The following is a 21,392-nucleotide window of genomic DNA, read 5'->3' as shown; positions in this document are numbered from 1 at the left end:
ACGGGTTTGGTTGGTGGAGTGGAGTAAGCCTCGTGTTTGAGGACCGAACTACTTTAAATCTCGGGTGCACTCTTTCTTGTCTCTTGCTCTTTATTTGCATTGGACCTTTAGATTTAGCTTGTGTGCTTGAATTTCATTGTTGATCTCTTAATCTTCTAAATTAGGTTTGAGTTTTCAAAAGGTTAAAACTTGCTAAGCAACCTAATAATTTTCACTCCTCATAGTTGCCATTTCGGGACCACCCTTGGAATTTCACATGTAATTCACATAAATATTAATACGTAAACCACATTTCCTATGTAATTCATTTAAATACAATTATGTAACGCAAACTAATATTGTATAACACTAATGGATTTACGATTTTTTTTTCTTGAATTTCAAATCAATCTATATTAAAAATAAGCAGCGACCGAGATGGTCAAATGCAAATAGAAACAGAGATCGTAACACAGAACAATGAAGCAGAACCAAAAAAAAAAAGCAGCAAGGAGTAATTCTCTAGGGGTAAGAAATAAAAATAGATAGGCTATCTCTTTCAACTCCCGACCGAGCTAAACGATCAGTGTCGGTATTAGCCGATCTCCGAACATGCTGATACATCACTGAAACACCCTCCATCCTGTCAAAAATCTCATCGAACATGGGCATGAATCTGCATGGAGGCGGATGGCTCCCGCTCGCTTGCCCACCAAATAACATTAAGAGAATCCCCCTCAACAATCAACCTACTGAGATCTGAGTTCTCTACGATCCTTATTCCTTGTAATAATACTCTAACCTCAACTTCACTCAAGTCCATTATTTCAACCGACAACGGGAAAGTCCATTTACAATTTTTGTTTCGGTATGCATTTCGGTTAATGTATTGTTTCGACTGGGATGGCTGATTTTATCTTAACTTCACCATGTCTGACAATTTCACCGCTAACGCCATCCATGTGCTTCAATGATGTCAGCTCTTATTTTGTGGCCCTCATAGTAGGATTGTGTCGGCTTTTGCAGGCCCTCTATGCATAGAGAGACAAGCAATTGAGGCAAGGCAGCCTAGTGTGAAATTAGTCGTTGATCTATGCCATTACCAAATTTTTTATCCAAGGAGAGTCTTAATATTATCATATGGCTTAGTTTGAAATTCAAGTGCGGTACTGTGGAGATTCGTCGCCCTATTTGAAGAGATCCAGGACAAGGATGGGGCCGCATCAATTTCCTTCATCCATATTAGGCGGTCAGCTAATGGTGAGGCGGACAGATTGGCTAGGGAAGGTGTATCTAGGGAGAGTATTGAGCTCTTTAATTCTCTCCCTCCCTAGAGTATCGATTTCAGTTCAATTTTCCTTATTCTTGAGATTTCTATCGATTTGTACTTTTAGGGACCTCCTCGGTCCCTGTTTACTTTAATGAAATCTCTTTGCCATTAAAAAATATCCAATTCCAGTAAGAGGATGGGAATGCATATATTGAGCCAGTGCCTAATCTACTAAACTTTGTAGCCAAATGTGCTATTGCAAGTAAATGAGCAGCACAGCCAAGAATTAGATGTTGTAACTAGGAAGAAACTGATTGGCAGCATGCAAGAAATAAGAAGTAATGATGAATACAAACTTTAGCTTGTGGAAGTAAAGGTCTCGCTCCTCCAGCATTGATGCTGACAGCCTCCAATCATATGGAACAGCAACGATTGCATTTGCCTCGATACCAAATTCAATACACCATTTTAACCATTCTTTCCATACTGAAGAAAGAGGGCCTGGGGATATATCATTTTAATGTGAGCAATCAATTAAAGCAAATAAAATTATAAAAAAATGCAGATCTGCTGAACAAGCTTCACAACTCGAAACATTCTTATCCGTAAATGTTTCATTGTTTAGTGATGAAGATTAAGAACAAGGTAATCATGTTATCCCGATTTAATTATGGGACGCGCATAACAAGGGATTAAATATAAAATCTAAGTTACTATATATATATATATATATATATATATATATATATATATATTATGAAAAGGTTTCTGAGCTCGAGCTCAGCCTGAGCTAGAGCTCAGAAACCACCACTCCCATAGTTGTTTGACTCATCCAACCTATTCATTTTATAGGTTATGATTAGGGTTATGGTTGGGATTATAGGTTATGGTTAGGGTTATGATTTGTGGAGGTTTAGAATGGATGGCTAGAAAATGGGCTTCTACAGATTGAATGGTTAGGATTATGGTATGGAGATGGTTTGTTAGGAACACCTTATCTATGTGAAGTCCTATAGAATGAATGGGTTGGATGACTGAAACAACATGGAGATGGTGTATTTATAGAGCTCTAGCTCAGGCTGAGCTAGAGCTCAGAAACCTCTCTCTCTCTCTCTCTCTCTCTCTCTCTCTCTCTATATATATATATATATATATATATATATATATATATATATATATATTAGGAAAAGGTTTCTGAGCTCGAGCTCAGCCTGAGCTAGAGCTCAGAAACCCACCATTTCCATGTTGTTTCAGTCATCCAACCCATTCATTCTATAGGTTATAGTTAGGATTACGGTTATGGTTAGGATTATTGGTTATGGTTAGGGTTATGATTTGTGGAGGTTTAAAATGGATGGCTAGAAATTAGGCTCCTAGATCGAATGGTTAGATTATGGTATGGAGATGGTTTGTTAGGAACACCCTATCTATGTGAGGTTCTATATAATGAAAGGCTTGGATGAGTCAAACAACTATGGGAGATGGTGTATTATGATTTATGAGCTCTAGCTCAGGCTAAGCTAGTGCTCAGAAACCTCCCCCCTCCCCCCTTCTCTCTCTCTCTCTCTCTCTCTCTCTCTCTCTCTCTCTCTCTCTCTATATATATATATATATATATATATATATATATATATATATATATATATATATATAAATCCAAGCAAGAAATGGGGAATAAAGAAGGAAGCAGGCTAAGGAACTGCCTTGGGTAAAAGGCCAGGCGACTCCACGCGCGGGTAACTGCGCGCTGGCGCGTACGAGCCCTCCTGAGGAACAGTCTCTCAGGCACCTTCCCCTCACCACACCTAATGACCAGTAATATATAGAGGCTTTCTGCCTTAGCTTGCAGGTGATCCTGATCTCGTGTAATTTCCCCCCGTTTTAAGTAGAGACCGACATAAGGTGGGCAGAATTGGCATCTAACAGCTTCCAATCCTATAACCAGAATGTGGACCTGACTTTAGAAAAGTAGGATGGTGCTTATACAAAGTCATTATGGGTACTATGCATAGTTGTCAACCCGTGACTCGATTTCTTAATTTTATGAATCGTGACTCGACTCATGACTCATAAGAGTTCTTGAAAAGAAAAGAAATTTAGCTGAAAAAATACAATTATATATCAAAAGATGACGCATGTAAAAAATATAACCCAATAGCACATAGATAAAGCACTAAGCCAAAAATATAAATAACAATATGCTTGTAACTTGCATGCACAGAAATAATTAAGTTCTAAGTTAGCCAAAAATATAAATAACTATATACTTGTTACTTGCATGCACAAAAATAATTAAGTTCTAAGTTCCAGCTTCCAAGTTTTCAACCATCAAAACAAGAAAGACCAGGCCCAGCAACTCGACTCAACTCATAAGAGTCTTATTTGTTCGAGTCAACTCACAACGACTCGCTCAAGTCACCAGACGACTCTTAAGAGTCTTCAACAGAGACGAGTCACCCATGTGACATGCCTCGAAAGCCCAGCGACTCGACTCGACTCAGGAGTTGACTCGTACGAGTCGTAAGAGTTTGACAACTATAGTCCTAGGTCCTATCCTAGGTGGCGACTCTACCCAATTTTCCTAGGGAATCCGGTTAGCACGATTCCATGGGAAAATCCGTATCGAAGGCCTCACCGGCCTCCAAGAAAAAGGCCCGAGCCGGCAAGGCCTTGTAGAGAGGTTAATGGGCTAGCCCAGTTCGTTTATCTCTTTTAAAACTTGTTTAAGTTTGAAACTAGTTATTTGCCTATTTTATTGCATAAAATCAATTTAATCCTAAGTTCATAAGTAGGAAAATCTGAATTGCTGCTACTAATTTTCTTCCCTTTTGGTCCTACATTATAAAAGCTCTATTAGATTTTTTATTTTTATTTTATTGGTGAAAAGCTCTATTAGATTTATGACCGCAAAATAATTCTTCCATAACTTGCATAATATCATTCTTAATAATCTCCAAAAATTCTTAGAAGAAACAAAAGGAAAATTCATCAGGAACTGGTTATTTTTATCAAAGGTAAACATTACCCTACGAACTTCCTCTTCAAGGAATATAGCTCCAAATCAGACAACATAGGGAGTTACCCAAGGCAAATTACCAAAGATCCATGCCCTAGACTTTCCAATCTGACTAGAAGATGGAGGGGAAATGCTTCAAAATTTCTTCATCAAGACCATGTCTAATTGTAAGGGTCTAGCAACATGCACAAAAGCCAATAATCTACAGCAAATCGATGTGGCAGGAAACATGATTCAATCTAAAGTAAAACCACCCCAATAAAAAACCCAACCCATGTGTTTACTATCCCAAAAATGACACATAACAACAAGATGGTAATGCATTTCCACGGAAATGCATTGAAAAGGAAGCGAACCACAAAAAGAATAGAGAAATGTTTCAGAACATGAAGGAAATATATGTGAAATCCGTGGGAATCACGTAGGAAATAACATATGTGAAACGTGTGGAAATGTGTGTGAAATGCAAGAAATGTGTGGGAAACGTGTGTGAAACATATAGGAAAGATATGGAAAATGTGTGGGAAACAAACGAGAAAAGTTTCGCAGAAATCACACCCAAAAAATTATAGGATATATATTAACAAGGAAAACAAAGGAATCTATAGTAATAAAAATAAGTAAAAGAAATCTACTAGAAAAATAACTGTGTACAATATAGATAGATCATCTATTTTTGCCTCTAATTTAAATAAAAATAAAGAAGAAAATTATAAACGCATGTATTTTCTGCATAAATTCTTGTAGAGCTTTGAAATTAACAAATACTAAATCAACAAACACACAAAAATATGCAAAAAAACGTATGGAAATACGAATTAAAAGGAAAAATAGAATAATAAGATAAAAAATAACAAGAACGAAAATAAAAACATACTAGGTGTGTTTCTCTCACGTTTTGGAGGCGTTTCATATATGCTGAGAAGCGTTTCACACACAATTCAAGTGTGTTTCTCTCGCATTTCCCCTATCTTTCATATGTGTTTCCATAATGCTTCCCTTCACGTTTCCCATTTCTGTTTCTCTTCTAGAATGTGTTTCCTAAACCGGGTACCTATGGTCTAATCACTTAGCAATTGCACAAGTTTTACAACATCGAACTCAAGAAATATCTTTCAGTTATACCGACCAACCACATTTTGATAGTTCATGTAGGTAACAAATTTTATCCAGATAAAAAGCCAACCCAATGAAGGATCACCTATTTCATCCCAAACAGAAGCTTTGGAAAGTCCATCAAAAACCATGTATAGCTCTTAGTAAAGATAAAGTATTTATTAAATATGTTTCTAGATATCACAAGAACAATGCACGGATTGTGAATTCAACATCAAAGAAAATTCCTGTGATAAAAAAGTCTACAATAACAACCATCACTGAAATAAGACAAAAACAAAAGATATCAGAGAATGGTATAACTTTTATGTCAGAAGCTTACCTGTTATATAACCTGGATCCAATTCTGTAATTGCAGATAGACCACTGTCAGGACGTGACTTGCAATCAGGATGGTCTGTTTGATTGTAAGGGTCTAGCATGATGCACTTCAGCCAACAATTTACCGCAGATAGAAGCTGCAAGAAACATTAAAATCTGGTTGTAAATTCATCAACCTAAAGTAATATCAGTCCGTGTGTTTATTGTCCCAAAAAAAATGTAATAGAAAAAATGGTTAAAAGAAAAACACAATTATTTTTTACCAGGCTGCCTAAACAACATTATTTTGTTGAAGGCTAAGGCATATCAAGTGAAAACTTGGCTGAATTGATCGCAAACGATGTAAAAATAAAATTTAATGGCCACATTAAACCATGAAAGACTTCATAAGTATCTAAAACAGATACCGATGTTAATAATATGAAGCGCACGGACTACTTATCTGCTCCCCATTGCTTACTGCGAATTTTGACATCCATTTCCTTAATCCTTGCTATACATGGACCAGCACTACAGTTAATACCAATGGCATCAGGTTAGTCTAATTGGAATACTTTATTGAAGTTTATGGACCTCGATAACTGTTCTGTTCCTGCCCTCAAGAGTGTGGTGATCTGTGTGAATGTTGGCCAAATGTCTTTTTGGCTGGTAAATCATGGAACTTGGAAAGGACATATCATAATTGAACATAAATTCCACAATTCCCTTCACCAGGTACCTTATCCAGCAAAGTCTGTGTTATTAGGATATAGCATTGATGCCTCACAATTGCAGCAGGGATATGCTTTTAAACTAAGTAATATTTTTTATATAATCATGATGCCCAAATTAAAAGAAAGATACCATGATAAATCTAAAAGCCTTGATTTTTCACTATATAACACTGGATAGAAAGAAAAAAAAAAAAAAATTTGTACCAGAACAAGTTAACTTTGATTACTGCTCATTATGTGATTCCGATTCACCTAAGTTGAGCAATTAGACTGTTAATTGTTCTAAATGTGCAACTTACCTGGTTTGCAGGTGTAATTGTTTCAACTTCCCTCTTTGCCATCCATAAGTTGCAAATGAACTAAGTCTTGTCAGCTTCCATAATTCGCTTGTTTGGTTTGCTCGGGTTCACTATTCTAGTCCACTCCAATTCATAACTACAGTTTTTATACTTCAATCTTCAATTCACTCCATTCATTAGTGCAGTTTTGTTTAGATTATTAATTCAGTAAAAATTTATCCTCGTGGCATGTGCCAAACGCCAGCCAAAATCACAATCGGTCAAAATCGAAATCAGTCAAAATCGATTATACACAAAAACTGCTTCAAAATATCTCTTGAAAACAATCAAAGAAAAAAAAATAAAAAGGACAAGACAAAAAATTTAAGGAGCAGGAAAGAAACCCTAGAAAAGGTGAATTTAAGTTAACTGAAAAAAAAAGTAATGAAAGGTTTTGTGAGAGCTTACTTTGGTGGTATCGAGCCAAACGGAGTCGAGAGGGTTAAAATCGAGTGGTGAATAAGGGCAATCAAGGACTGACCATGCTCGGAGTTGTGTAGAAGCGAAACCTGGGATTATAATCCCTGAAAGCTTCGAGTAGTCGCCTGTGAAGTCTCCGCCATTAACGAAGCTACTCTGAAGAGCTCCAACAAAGATGAATGAGAGGAATATGTAAAAAGATGAAGGCGCAAGGAATCCTCTCATTACAGAGGACTTCCTCGAGACGAACGAGAGAGGGAGAGAGAGTCTTCTTTTTACCCGACTTAAAATACTCTCGGCTTAATAAAAAGGAAATTGCTAAAAAAAAAGGGGTGCTGATACATTCGCATCCTTGTTGGATAATTCGCGCCCCTGTCAACGCGATTTGACGTCAAGAAGCATTAAAGTCTGCCCCCCAACTCACGCTACAAGTGGTGCAAATTATCCTACAGTGGGTGCGAATTTATCATCTCCCAGAGAAAGTCAGTTTTACACTCATGGGGGGGACACTTCAATCTTACTTACGTGATCAGATCCGGAAAAGATAAACCGATGATGTTTGTCGGCCTTTATCTTAAAGAAGAATAGGAGGAAGGACCACCAAAGTGAGGACACTCATGTTGCTGTGCAAGATCAACGGTCTCGATCTCACATACATGCCCCCTTATACATCTTAACCCGGACCAAAATAAAAATTGCCTTTTAAGTTAGATTGGAAAAGTACTATTGTTTTGGTAATGGCACTCTACGCTTTTTTAACCGTGGTGATATCAATAATAGTGGAATGTTAATATCAAAGGATGATAATTCAACACGATGTATATCAAATGTTAGGCAAGGTTTAAAATTTCGGTTTCCGTACCGGTTTCGGAACTTGAAATTTCAAAATTTCGGTCGAAATCTGGTACAAAACCCGAACCTCGAAATTTCGGTGAAGTATTAAATTAATTTTCCACTGCGGGAATTTCCATCATTCTACTCTGTCACCCAGCTTCTTAAACCAATGGTGATGTAACAAGAAAGATAAAGGACTTTACAGTAATATAAAGTTTATTATTTAATGCAATTCCAATCCCCCAAAAAAGATCGTTTTCCGCTTTTATAATCCCAAAAAACTCCCTTTTCCCCTTTTACCCATCAGGCCATCATTCCCTCCTAGCCCTTTATCCAGGTTTTAAACTTTAAAGAGAGAGAGAGAGAGAGAAATTAATTGGGTTTCTTGTGGGAGAAGATAAGTTATAGATCGCTTTCTGCTTTAAAAAAAAGATTATTTGGGTAAATTTCGGTCGAAACAAATGACCATTTCGGTTTTCATCGATTTCGGTGTCGGTCACCACCGAAATTTCGGATTTCGGTCGAAATTTAAAACCATGATGTTACGTACCTTACCAATATGCCAAAAGCTCCAGAGCTGATGGAAAAGCATCAGGCAAAGCCCTTTAAACCTATCCCATACCAGGCTGGGTCCCACCCAGTCACATACCTAGGCGGGCCCCCACTTAGGACCGTAACATACCACCACGCTTCCGCATCCGTCATCGCGGCCCACTCTGTGATGGCTTTCTGTTTTATGATGGTAAGTGCCTAATTAATTCGATAGGCCACTTCATTGATTGATCCGGACCATCTATCTAGTGGGCCCCATCTGTTACGAACCTAAATCGGTTCGTAAAGGATTTGATCTTCTTAGAGGGAAGATCAGCCTCTTGACCCACTTCGAGGGAAGGGTCGCCCTCCTCTGTGCACAAAACACACTATTTTGGGGATAAAATTCTCATTGAACAAAGAAAGGCTACGTACAAGTTATTTATTAAAAATTCCCAACCTAGATAAGCGTTATCTCTAAGACTCCTAACTAACTAGCAAATCTCAAAATAACAAATATCTCAACCGATTTATTTCACATAAGGTGAGACCCAAATAAGCACGTAACACCATCCCTCCTTCGATTCCCTGTCTCAAAATAAATTAATGAGAGAAGGGAAGTAATATATTCACACCTAACCCTCACTTGGAACAGCCCTCTCTAGTGTACATATAACTTCTCTTTTATACCACAGAGGGCTGTCCCAAGTAAAAAAGGGGAGGAATACATGATTTCATGCCCGAACGGGGAAAACTACACTGCTCAAAAGGCTTAATAACGTCAATTATAGTAAATTGGGTAGGCTAATAGGTGAATGGTCCACATCAATCACAGGTGGGGCCCATCAATTTACAATACAAGCAGGCGGACGGCCCATATCAATCACATGTGGGGCCTATCTATTTGCAATACAAGCATTGACACGTTAGGTTGCCCCGTTCCCGATCGTCCTCCTAACAAAAAATGAATGCATTTCAAACCCTCTTTTTGTTCGTCTTTTTCCAAAAATGAAATCATTCACAAAAAGACAAATAAAAGGGGGTGAAATGGGAGGAAAGAATGGGGGAATTCATTAGTAAAAGGGAAGTACAAGGGCCTGTGCAATCTGAGGGGTGTACACATGCAGAATTCATGAACCATGTTATCATATGATACATGACATATCTTTGATTATAATAAGAGAGAAACAGTATGTTATAAAAAATTTCCAATCCGTGAAAGCTTTCACTGTTGGTTTTAGATTTTGACAGGGAAAGCAAACAAGATATGAAACTACAATCCAGTAAACCATATCAAGAATAAAAGACTACTCTGGATATTCAGAGTTAAAAAGGCTAATATAACTAAGCAAAGGAAAAGGGACTAAATCAATGAAAACACAAACAGCATAATACAAAGGTAGTAGTAAATAGTTAAAAAGGAAATAACTAACAGAATAGAAAATGCATCTCCTCTCTAAAGTAAATAATATCACAACAGACCATTACCTATTCCATTGATAAAACAAAAGATTAAGCTTGATTTACTAGACCCTGGACGGTATCAACCATGCCTAAGGAGTGTAGAAATCTGTCTGAAATCACAAGAGATGCAGCTCAGCGTCTTAGCCTAGCTAACATAATTAAATATTCATCTTGGGAACCTCAGTCGATATAAATCATGAGGAACATACCCAGCTGCCACAATCCGGTCCCCATAAATTCGTCCATGCAAACAATGTGCGGCAGAGGAAGCAGCCTCTTTTCTCACATACTCAACAAGAACGCAGCCTTGTTCAAATACATCAAGATCGCAGGTCTTCTGTAAACTGTTTATGTTGTCAACATCTATTTTTTCTACTGTAATTTCATTCAATTCAATGCAAGCATTCTGCAACTCTCCATCCGCTAGCTCAGGCTTTGGGTCTTCCTGAGTCGTACCATTTTCCTGGCCTGAGTCTCCAACCTGGAAATCAGCACCCCTATTGGAACATGAAGGTTGATTTTCGCTAGTGCGAATCTGGGGGTGATCTTTGGTAGCCCCACTACTATCTAGGTGAGTGGGCTCACTAGATTCATTCTCTCTAAGATCATTAATGGGCTTGTCATCAATAGATTTGATGTCTTCCACAGCTTCCCCAATGCCATGTGGCTCTCCAACGGCCGCAACTTCCCCAACATCTTGAGGTTCTCCAATGGCTGCAATTTCCCCGACATCTTGAGGTTCACCAACGGCCGCAACTTCCCCGTCATCTTGACGTTCTATAATGCCCATAACTTCCCCAATATCATTAGATTCTCTAACACTCAAAACTTCCCCAATGCCTTGTGGCTCTCCAATGGCCACAACTTCCCCAACATCTTGTTCTCCAATGGACGCAACTTCCCCGACATCTTGTGGTTCTCCAATGTCTTTAGGTTCTCCAACACTCACAAGCTTTCCTTCATTATTTTTTTCGGGTTCACAGTTAGCATGCTCTGTTGATTTTATTTTATCAGGATTCTGCAAATCTCTCTGTATGGTGCTATTGTCATTGATTTCAAATGCTTCAGGCACAACCACATGATTGTCGCTGAACCTTACTATATTCACAGACTTGACAGTGCCAAACCTGTAAAAATGGAATGCAATAGATATTAAGACTGTTTTACAGAGTGAAGCAATGGATTTCAAGTAGATGAGATTTTCACAAACCTAGCACACTCTAGCCGTATATCTTCCAGTGTCTCTTCCAGTTCAGGTTCAGATAGCAGCAAGGATTCCTCCAGGTTAAACTAAATCAAACCAACCCATAATTATTCATTGTCAGTTAACCCTAGTAAAGATGAAAATGCTACCGAAATAAACACCATAGCCTAACTTTGTAGCGATAAATTGAACCCTACCACATTTTTAAGCCTCAGGACTTGTGTGGGCTTCTCAAGTAGTGGCTTTACATGCTCAGGAACACCATAAAAAGGAGGTCTTTCAGTTGGTTCCTGGAATACAGATTTCCTTTGGTTAAAGTTTTATACATGAAAAATGTCTTTCAGAGGGACAAAGAAACCAAGAAAATATCTTTTTCCATTTGAGTTGAAACAAAAATACTCTGTATCTGAGATCAATTAAATAATAAAGAATGGATGTGATAAATACCTCTACAAGCTCATCAGGAAAAGCTTGAACCACAGTTAAGACCTTCCCAGCCAACTTCATCCCATTCAGCCCAGCGCATGCCTTCAGAGTAATAGACTGGTCTACGTACTGAAAGAAAATAGTATGAATTTGTCAGTCACAAGAATTCGGGGGCACTTTATAAACGTGGCAGACAGAACAAGCCAATTAAAGTGAAAGCATAGAATGGCACTCGTATATGAGAAGTTTCAACATCACATTATAGGTGCACCCATATTTTTTGTTTAAAGAAGTGCACCCATATATTTATAAACTTTCTATAATAAGAGCACAGAGAGCAAGGACTGAAAACTCCTCCAGAAGAAAGGTCGTGGCCGTAATAAGAGCTCATCTAACCCAGGATGGAACTCCATGAGGTCAGAACTAAAGTCACATTTACACTTAATCATAATTTTCACAATTGAATTAGACTGTTCATCTTCCCTTTCCTTTTTGGAACTAATAAAGAAGAGAATTGTGTCCACTGCTACTGTACAAAACAGTGAGGCACTGGATCACAATAATGAATGGTCTTTAAAATAAACTGTCGTTATAGTAGGCTAACTATGGCTTGACGACAAATTATTAATAGAATGAATTGGTGATGCGTAAGAATCTAAAATACAATGAGAAATTTTTTACATAGAGAACAACAATTGGAAAATAAAATGATGAAGAAAAATAGTAAGAAGCTACACATAAACAGGTGATATGATTAGTAAGTAAATCTTCACTCATCATGAACTTCATTTCCAAGAAAAGAAATTGCAAAAGTCATACACCATGACGGAAATATGCTGGACTGGAGAATCAGATAGCTGTCTTTAGCCAATTGTAAAAATAAAAAAAACACACACACGCACTCTGTTATGTGCATATTAGTCGTGTTAGTTAGATGTGGTTATTAATTATGTGCTTATGTTGTGGGTAGTTTTAATGTAGTAGTATGTAGATAATGGTATGTAGTTTAGGGTGGAGGGGTTAGTTATTTGTGATGTGTCTTGTTAGTGGGTAAGTGTGCTTGTGATGGGGCACTCTCTCTTGCTTGTATTTATGTAGTAGTAATCTAATGAAATGGCAAAAAAAGAAGATTTTTACAACAGCATAGGAGACTTTGTTTTGGAGAGTCATGGCTCCTCTCAATTTGAGCCATTAGGAGGTCCGGTTGCCTCGAATCAACCTCTCTCCCCCCTTTTTCTCTCTTTCGTTTGTTTATTTCCGTTACGGCCAATTAGGCATGTAACAAGTGGTATCAGAGCCGTTGATCTTGCACCATGGCTTCATCGTCGGAGTTTTGGGAATCCGTACGTGAAGATCTACAAGAAATTAAAGCATTGGTTTTGAAAATGATTGAAGGACAACGAAGATTTGTGGAAGGTTTGAAAAAAATCAATACGGCGAGAGAGGAAATGTGCAACGAGGAAGAAAAACATAATCTTGAAAATGTTGATTTTCAAATGGAGAAAAATGCGAGAATTGATGGGGACGAATATACTTTAGTTGAACACCATGCCAAGTTTTTCAATCAGTCTGTCGTTTCGATGCGCCTCCATGAAAAATCGCATTTCTCTCCAACTTCGTTCGCCATGGATTTTGGAGGGATTCAAATGATGGTGGCCATAATGATTTGGGACCCTGGTGGATTATAAGTATTTTCTCAACAATTCAACCTTGACGACAAGGTTGTTTGTAAGGGGGGTGGAATGTTATGTGCATATTAGTGGTGTTAGTTAGATGTGGTTATTAATTATGTGCTTATGTTGTGGGTAGTTTTAATGTAGTAGTTATGTAGATAATGGTATGTAGTTTAGGGTGGTGGGGTTAGTTATTTGTGATGTGTCTTGTTAGTGGGTAAGTGTGCTTGTGATGTGGCACTCTCTCTTGCTTGTATTTATGTAGTAGTAATCTAATGAAATGGAAAAAAAAAAAAAAGATTTTTACAACAGCAAAGGAGACTTTGTTTTGGAGAGTCATGGCTCCTCTCAATTTGAGCCATTAGGAGGTTTGGTTGCCTCTAATCAACCTCTCTCCCTCTCTTTTTCTATTTTCTGTTTATTTATTTCCGTTACGGCCAATTAGGCACCTAACACACACACGCACACAATGTTCTAGAAACCAAAATGAACAAGCTGGACCAACCCGGTCCTACCGAAACTAGCATGTTTCCAACCTGTCTTGATCAAACCATTAACTTTTATTTCAAAATCATTTAACAGCCAAGTTGAGTGTTTGGACTGCTTTCTTCATGTGAACTGGCACTGTGCAAACCGGGAGGTTCATTTATATACGAAAATAAGGTGGTAAATTATTAATCATTACTTAATTAAGATTTCAAATTTCAGCTATAGACACTTGGAAAGAACCTAACTAGAATTACACTAATCAATGCATAACCACACTACTTTAGCAATGAAGTAGAAACATTATTTAGGAAATAATAAAAATTATTATTTCCGAAATAAAAAAGTAAAAAAAAAAGAGTCAAAAAACTCTTCAAGTCTTGCCTCTTGGGTTTCTGACCTCCTAAGAAGCACGGGTGCGGGTATGACACTACACGTACGTGATTTTCCAAAAAAAAAAATGATGCGGGTACGTTGCGGGTACTGGGTACACCGAATATAATATATTTTAATATTTTATTATATATTTATAAAGAATTTTAAAAACAATTGGAGAATGGGTTGGGGAGAGAGATCGAGAGAGAGGAGGGAGATTTGGGGGAAAAAAGACATAATGGTCTTTATAGTTGTTTTTAAACCACCCCCCGTATTTTAAAAACCCACCCTCCGTTTTTTTTTTCCTTAAAAAAAATGGTTTAAAACATGTCGGGTGCGCTCGGGTGTGCACCCCAGCGCACCCCGACCCACTTTTTTTCTTTTTTGAAAAAAATAAAAAGGATACGCACCGGGAATGCACCCGGGGCTCGGGAGAGTACCCGCGCTTCCTTGCTGACCTCTCTCCTCTCACCATCTCAAAAAACTCTTATGATTACAAAAGGAAAATAGAAATGTCTTGCCTATTGCCATTCGTTTGTTTTTAAAAAAAATAACCCATTAATGGCATCCTGTTTAAACCGGCTGTAACCGGAACCTTCTCCGGTTAAGATCTCCGGTCTGATTTTCAAAACATTGCTTAACAACTTCATCAATCATTGACAATTTGATATGGCCAAATGGCCAATTTTTCACATACCAAACTCAATCTAACACTCAAAAAAAATCCACCCGAGTCAATGAATAATGGGCTTGGTCAATGGGAATAACTCTTTCTGCTCAGTTGAGACTCGGGTGAGCCCATGCCCTGCCCAAGTCCAAGTTCAAATGTTGCTTCTAGCAGATAGTTTTTGCTATGTTCCAGATAAACATGAACAGAACTATATACAGCCATGAATTTAAATTTCGGTTTAGGCCGAAGCCGAAATTTCGGCCAAAATCCGTTAAAAAGTATTATTTTAATATTTCAGTAATTTCAGCAGAAATTCCGGAAAAATTATATATTTTTGAAAAAAAAAAAATTTAAGAAATCCGAGAAATCTGAAATTTCGGATTGCATAAAATTTCGGTTTTGGTCCCGATCGAAATTTCGGATTTCGGTCGAGATTTAAAACCATGTGTACAGCTGTAAAGAAATTGCCAGAAAATAACAGTAAAATAAAAGAACTTCAGTCGATACCTCCAAAAAAGCAAATGGTTCGTTCAATTCCGTATTAACCTCAAAGCGGTACGCCTTCAAAAGTCCAAATGCACTAACAATCTCCATAAGCTGAAAAAAAAGTCATAAACGGGATCATTTGTCTAAAAAGTTATCGAGAGTGAAAAATGTTTTTAACTGCCCAAAAAGAAAATGTAACCTCTTGTTGACCCTAAAGCTAGAAGCCCGAACGACATTCTTCATCAACATGTGACCCAGTTCTTTATTGTTTATCTTTTTCAGAATAGTAAACTTATCAACTAACTTACCATATTAGCTGAGAGAGCCTTCGAGATCCCACCAATGAAGATCTGCAACAAGTGAACAGGAAAAGGACCTAAGTTCAGAACAAACTTGCCAGCCAGTAAAGTAAATAAGAGGAAGTAGTGTATCAGTTATGCCCCAATACAGTACAGCTTCTCATACAATGATACAAACAATAAGTCTGATCTTTTCTTATTTTATTTTATCTTTTTGATTTTTTGAACTGTGACAAACAATAAGTCTGATAATATTGCGTATAGCATGCCTCAAAAAATCCGACGAACCCAATACTAATGGCAGAGTCCTAATACTTCAAAATGGGTGCTTTACCAATGTACAACGCTAATGTAGCCAGAGAGATTGGTTGGTTGGTAGGCATTGGAAAATAGCTCACAGTAAATATGAGATTTTGGATTTTTTACAGGGGCTGATATTTCATTTCACGTCAAGAGACAAGTTAATGCACTAGTGGATCCTTTAGTGAGATGGGGTGTAAATAGAGTTGTACTATGCATGGATCTAGCTCTGCCCCTTTTGTAATTTCCTCTCTTTTAATAAGGTTTCCTTTCGGCTAAAAAAAATACCATGTCATTCTCAGGATGTAACTTGATAAACATATATGATCGAAAGAGCATCTATCAATAGAAAATCAAACAGATTTGATTAACCATGTGAGCCCACAATGGTCTTGAGAACCATTCAACCTAGATATTTTCTTTCTATCATTTTATTTTGGTAAAACAAAGGGCACATTTTTAAGGAATTTTTAGAGCCATTAGATAGGCACCTAAAAACTGATAGTTGCTATAGGAACGTATCTAAATCAGCTGATCATTGGTTCCTAGCAGGAGAATATTCTTGGGACACGTGATTCACATGGGACAGAACTAAATTGATACGTTGCAAAAGGTCACCTCTTGATCCACTGCGTTCTACACCGCCTCACCTTTCTGGTGCAGATCATTGGTCTCGTCACCGAAGAATATTTTCCAGGCACACAATTCGCTTCCTGACTACAGAAAACTCCCATTGGGAGATATAAGTGAAGCTTAAAGAAGTCGACGATCTTAGCCTAATATCTGGCTATGTGGCTCAAAAATCCACCATGAATTTTGACTGTTAAGGTCATCCACCTCATGGGTTCACATGATCTCGGCAATGAAAACCAGCCTCCTTATCATAAAAAAAAAAAAAACACCCCCTCTCTTTTATTGTCCCTTCTTCTCTCGCTTTGCTTGCAAACAAGAAGAAATTTTTGTCATTAAGAACGATTAAGTGCAGGTATCAACCACATGAGGTAAAAGGAGAAGCCTTTGAAGAGGAATGAGAGACCCCTTTTCCATGATCTTGCATGGAATGATGACATTAGGCTTCCAAACATAATACCCTTTTTAGAGCTCTCCAAGTACTTATCGAAAAGGGGTCACCGTATCCCCTCCTTCATTTCTACCCCCAAAAACATACCTAGGCTTCCAAACATCCCTCCAGATTTATCTCTATTTCAAGCATAATTCTTTTACTAATTGCATGATCACAGTATATTCACACGAGAATGAAAAATAATATAATGTGTTGAAAGGCTGTACCGCACGAAATCAAATGATAGAGAATAAAAAATAATGTAACGTGTTGTACTGCACGAAATCAAATGATAATATCAATTTTTTAATGGAAAATACCACAATACCAGTATGCATAGAACTCAAATGCAGCTTCGTTTGGAACTAATTACCAAATACTTCTCTATCAAATAATTACCAAATAATTACCATATACCATTCAAAAAAATTACCAAATACTTAGACTCTATCAAATGTTGGACTCTGGATGAGAATAAGAAACAGGGAATTCACTCTGTCAGCTTTTGAAGGGCTTGCTCTTGACAAAGGTACTGGGGCAACCTTCATTACCCTAATCCCAAAGGTAGAGGGGGCTTCAAAGGTGTCGGAATTTCGTCCGATAAGTTTAGTTGGTTGTTTATATAAAGTTTTGGCAAAAGTTTTGGCGGATCGCCTCAAATTAGTTCTTCCTTCAATAATATCAGATAGTCAAAGCGCTTTTGTTAATAAAAGACAAATTCTTGATTGTTCTCTCATCGCAAACGAAGCTATTGATGCCTACATGCGAAGCGGTGAAGGAGGGGTCTTGTGTAAACTTGATATGGAAAAGGCTTACGATCGGGTTGAGTGGGAGTCTCTGGACTATAGTCTTGGAAAAATGGGTTTTGGTTCTCGGTGGAGAGGTTGGATTAGATCTTGTGTACCTTCTGCTTGGTTCTCAGTTCTCATTAATGGCTCTTCCAAAAGTTTTTTCAAATCATCTAGAGGGTTGAGGCAAGGGGATCCTCTATCCCCCTTTCTCTTTGTGATTGTTGCGGAGTCTCTTAGCCGGCTTTTGAGAAAAGGAAGCGAGTTGAGTCTTTTTGAAGGATTCTTAATTGGGAGTAATAAAGTGGAGGTTTCGCTCCTTCAATTCGCAGATGATACGTTGCTATTCTGTGCCCCAGTGTTTTTTCAGATATTGAATCTTAAAGCTGTCTTAAGGTGTTATGAGATGGTCTCGGGCCAAAGATCTAATTTTTCGAAGTCAGGGTCATATGTTATAAATGTTCCTTCTTCCGAAGCTTCTGTTTTTGCAAGGATTCTGGGGTGCTCATTGAATTCTCTACCTGCTTCTTATCTTGGCCTTCCTTTGGGGGTGGGAAGACTGAATAAACTATTTTGGAATCCAATCATTCATAGAGTTGAGAGGCGTCTAGACTCCTAGAAACGTAATTTGGTATCTAAAGGAGGGCGGTTAGTTCTCATCAAAGCAGTTTTATCAAACATTCCGATTTATTTTCTTTCCTTGTTCAAATGCCCTGTGCGTGTAGTAATTAGAATTGAACAGATTCAAATGAGGTTTTTGTGGGGTGGCTCTCATTCCTCTGGTGGAATTCCGTTCGTTAAATGGAGTTCTGTGTGCCTCCCTTTGAAAAATGGAGGGTTAGGAATAAAGAGAATCAAAGGCTTTAACACGGCTTTGTTGGGAAAGTGGCTGTGGCGGTTTGGGTCAGAACCCTCTGCTTTATGGGTAAAAGTATTAGGGAGCAAATATGGGTTGAGGGAGGGGAATTGGTGTACTGCGGATAATTTTAAGTTCAAGGGTCTAACTGTTTGGTGGGATATTTTGAAGGTTGAGGTTCTATTCTCCAAAGGTATTCGCTTTAAGGTTTATGTTGGGGATAGAATCCGTTTCTGGTCAGATCCGTGGTGTTCGGCAGTTCCTCTTAGGGCATTATTCCCTGATCTGTTTCTGGTGTCTTCTCAAAAGGTGGGTTGGGTGGCGGATTGCTTTGAGAGGGTGAACTCGGTAGTGGTTTGGAAGCCGAAGTTCAGAAGAAACGTTTTTGATAGAGAGCTGAATTCAGTCCTTGAGTTGATGGCCTTGATTGAAGGGTGTTATATTAAGAGGAGGGGGGTTGATTCCCGTGTATGGTTTTGGTGTTCATCTGGTTTTTTCTCTGTTAAATCTTTCTATCATCATTTGGTGTGTAGCGAGGTTGAGTCTCCTTCTGCATCGATCTGGAAGTTTTCTTGCCCACCGAGGGTTTCTTTTTTTGCGTGGGCAGTATGTTGTGGTCGTATCCAGACAATTGATTTTTTGAGGAAGAGGGATGATTTTGGTCAACCATTGCCCTTTATGTTTTTCGGATGGCGAATCCATTGATCATCTATTCATTCACTGTAAGTTTCCTAGAGATTTATGGGGTTTTATTCTATCTCGCTTTGGGGTATCTTGGGCTCTCCCTAACACCATATCAGATTTTATTAAATGTTGGGAATGGTGCCCCTGGAAAAGAAAGGGTAAGTCGCTGTGGAAGATGTGTATGGTGGCTTCATGGTGGTTCATTTGGAAGGAAAGAAATTCCCGAGTATTTGACGGTGTGGCAAAATCGTCTTACTGGATATTTATCAAGATCATTTCAGCGGTTATTTCTTGGGCTAGAAGCCTTCATCTGTTTCATTTCGTCTCAGCGTATGATCTTTGGGAAGGCTGACAGACTATTTGCAAGGAGGGGATAGCAAAGTCAAAATTAATCATCCCTGGCTCCCTCCTCCAAAGGGAATGTTAAAGCTGAATTTCGATGGATCCTCTCTTAGCAATCCTGGTGATGCAGGGATTGGGGGTTTATGCAGAGATTCCAAGGGGGATGTTCTCTGGGCTTTCTCGGGCCCCATTGGAGTGGCGGACTCTAATGAAGCAGAAGTGAGAGCAGTTCATTGTGGGATCAAGTTTTTGGATCATTCTGTGTTAGATAAGGTGATCGTAGAAGGGGACTCCTCTAATGTTATTCTCTGGCTTCTGGGTGCGGCTTCTCCTCCGTGGCGTATTTTATCTTTCTTTGAGGAACTTGATGATTTAGTTCTTGACTCGTCTATAACATTTAGGCATGTGAGGAGATCAGCTAATTCAGATGCTGACTCCCTAGCAAGGGGTGGTGTATTTAGGTCTAGTATGGAGCGGTTTGATTATCTCCCTCCTTAATTGTGTATTTTCTTTCTCTCTCTCTTTCTGTAATTTGTTTTGAACCAGCTCGGTTCGCCTTTTAATATTTTCTCATTTTACCGTCTCAAAAAAAAAAAAAAAATACCTTGTGAGGAGAATCCTTTACAATGTCAGATATTGCAACAGCCACTGCCACAGGTTTCTCTGGGATTGTTGCCACTGGTTTCTCTGCGATTACCGTCTGCATGAAAACAGCAACTGTCTGAAAACCTGATATGCAAGTGGTAACCGTGATTTACCTTAGAAACCGAAAAAATTGTATCCAGAAGAAAGTGCATTCTAAACCAGAAATTACCTCAGTGTCCTCATATAAGAGATAGAAAAAATTCATTCAACGAAAAGAGAATATTGAAGCATTTGAAATACTAAATTAGAGGTTTACTGTATTAAAGAGAATGCAAAAATATATGGAAATTTGCTAGGGACCTCATCTCAAATTCCCAATGCAAACTAAAAATAACATAGCTGGCAGAATTAGTGCCGAAGAAAACAACAATGCTGGATTGAAAAAGAATGTCAGCTACAAAGAAATAGCGACCTTCTTGCCTTGGGTATTACACGACACATATGTCCTGAAAATGTTAGACTAATAGCAAACAGCATGTTTAATCGACACTGTAACTCGCTGGAGAGACACAAACTTTTCCTTGAGAAAATAACCGGATTGAGGCTTGGGGTTGGATCCTGAACATAATAAAGAGCCATCACAAGCCCTCTAGTCACCAATTTGGTCACTAAATTGAATGATGAAACTAACGCCTCCATGAAAGTGAAACAATGTAATTATGCTCCTCTCCAAGTGTATCACTCAAATTTGGATTTGAAGCAACACTTTGGCAATTAATCCATGGGTGAAGAAGCTCTACCCTACCCCCACCCACCCACGCACGCACCCACGCACGCACGCGCACACACACACACACACACACACACACACACACACAGCAACATTTTTTTTTCTTTTGAATGGCCACTTCAGGAAACAACGTTTAATATCTACAAGTGAAGATGTGTGAATTTATCACTTAAATTTATCTTAATATCAAGCTGGAAAAAAAGTACTAAGAAGAAAGGGGAAATGTCAGAAATGAAAGCCAACAAGGACATATCATCGACACCCACATGCTGCCTATACTACAGAACATAACAAAGAACCTTCACAAGCCCTCTGGTTACCAATTTGGTTACTAAAATGCATGATGAAACTAATGCCCTTCGT

At 38.3% G+C, this 21,392-nt stretch overlaps 2 protein-coding genes across 6 annotated transcripts in view; both read right to left on the bottom strand.

The window, feature by feature from the left end:
* Positions 1-7,463, bottom strand: part of PSAT1 (phospholipid sterol acyl transferase 1) — a 28,171-nt gene extending 20,708 nt beyond the window's left edge. For 2 of the 4 annotated variants that reach the window (XR_013239672.1, XR_013239673.1), the window contains exons 1-3: positions 7,162-7,463; positions 5,704-5,839; positions 1,606-1,750 (exon numbers count right to left, since the gene is read on the bottom strand). Coding sequence is in view for 1 of the 4 variants with exons in the window: in XM_077370899.1 (XP_077227014.1) it covers positions 1,606-1,750; positions 5,704-5,839; positions 7,162-7,398 (518 nt within the window). In the remaining 3 variants the exon portion in view is untranslated. The remainder of the gene's footprint in view (positions 1-1,605; positions 1,751-5,703; positions 5,840-7,161) is intronic. The other 2 variants (XR_013239671.1, XM_077370899.1) reach the window with 1 other exon arrangement.
* A 2,464-nt stretch (positions 7,464-9,927) lies between these two features.
* LOC143860535 (RNA-binding (RRM/RBD/RNP motifs) family protein) overlaps positions 9,928-21,392 on the bottom strand; it is a 36,190-nt gene continuing 24,725 nt past the window's right edge. The window contains exons 5-11 of one of the 2 annotated variants that reach the window (XM_077371216.1): positions 20,259-20,383; positions 15,631-15,672; positions 15,344-15,433; positions 11,654-11,761; positions 11,404-11,496; positions 11,213-11,292; positions 9,928-11,129 (exon numbers count right to left, since the gene is read on the bottom strand). In XM_077371216.1, coding sequence (XP_077227331.1) covers positions 10,169-11,129; positions 11,213-11,292; positions 11,404-11,496; positions 11,654-11,761; positions 15,344-15,433; positions 15,631-15,672; positions 20,259-20,383 — 1,499 coding nt within the window. In that variant the 3' untranslated portion in view covers positions 9,928-10,168. The remainder of the gene's footprint in view (positions 11,130-11,212; positions 11,293-11,403; positions 11,497-11,653; positions 11,762-15,343; positions 15,434-15,630; positions 15,673-20,258; positions 20,384-21,392) is intronic. The other variant, XM_077371217.1, reaches the window with a different exon arrangement.

This window comes from Tasmannia lanceolata, unplaced genomic scaffold (genome assembly GCF_043159265.1).
Source record: "Tasmannia lanceolata isolate RefF3 unplaced genomic scaffold, GAP_Taslan_0.1 ptg000037l, whole genome shotgun sequence".
Lineage (NCBI taxonomy): Eukaryota > Viridiplantae > Streptophyta > Magnoliopsida > Canellales > Winteraceae > Tasmannia > Tasmannia lanceolata.
This window is presented reverse-complemented; position numbering and strand designations above follow the sequence as displayed.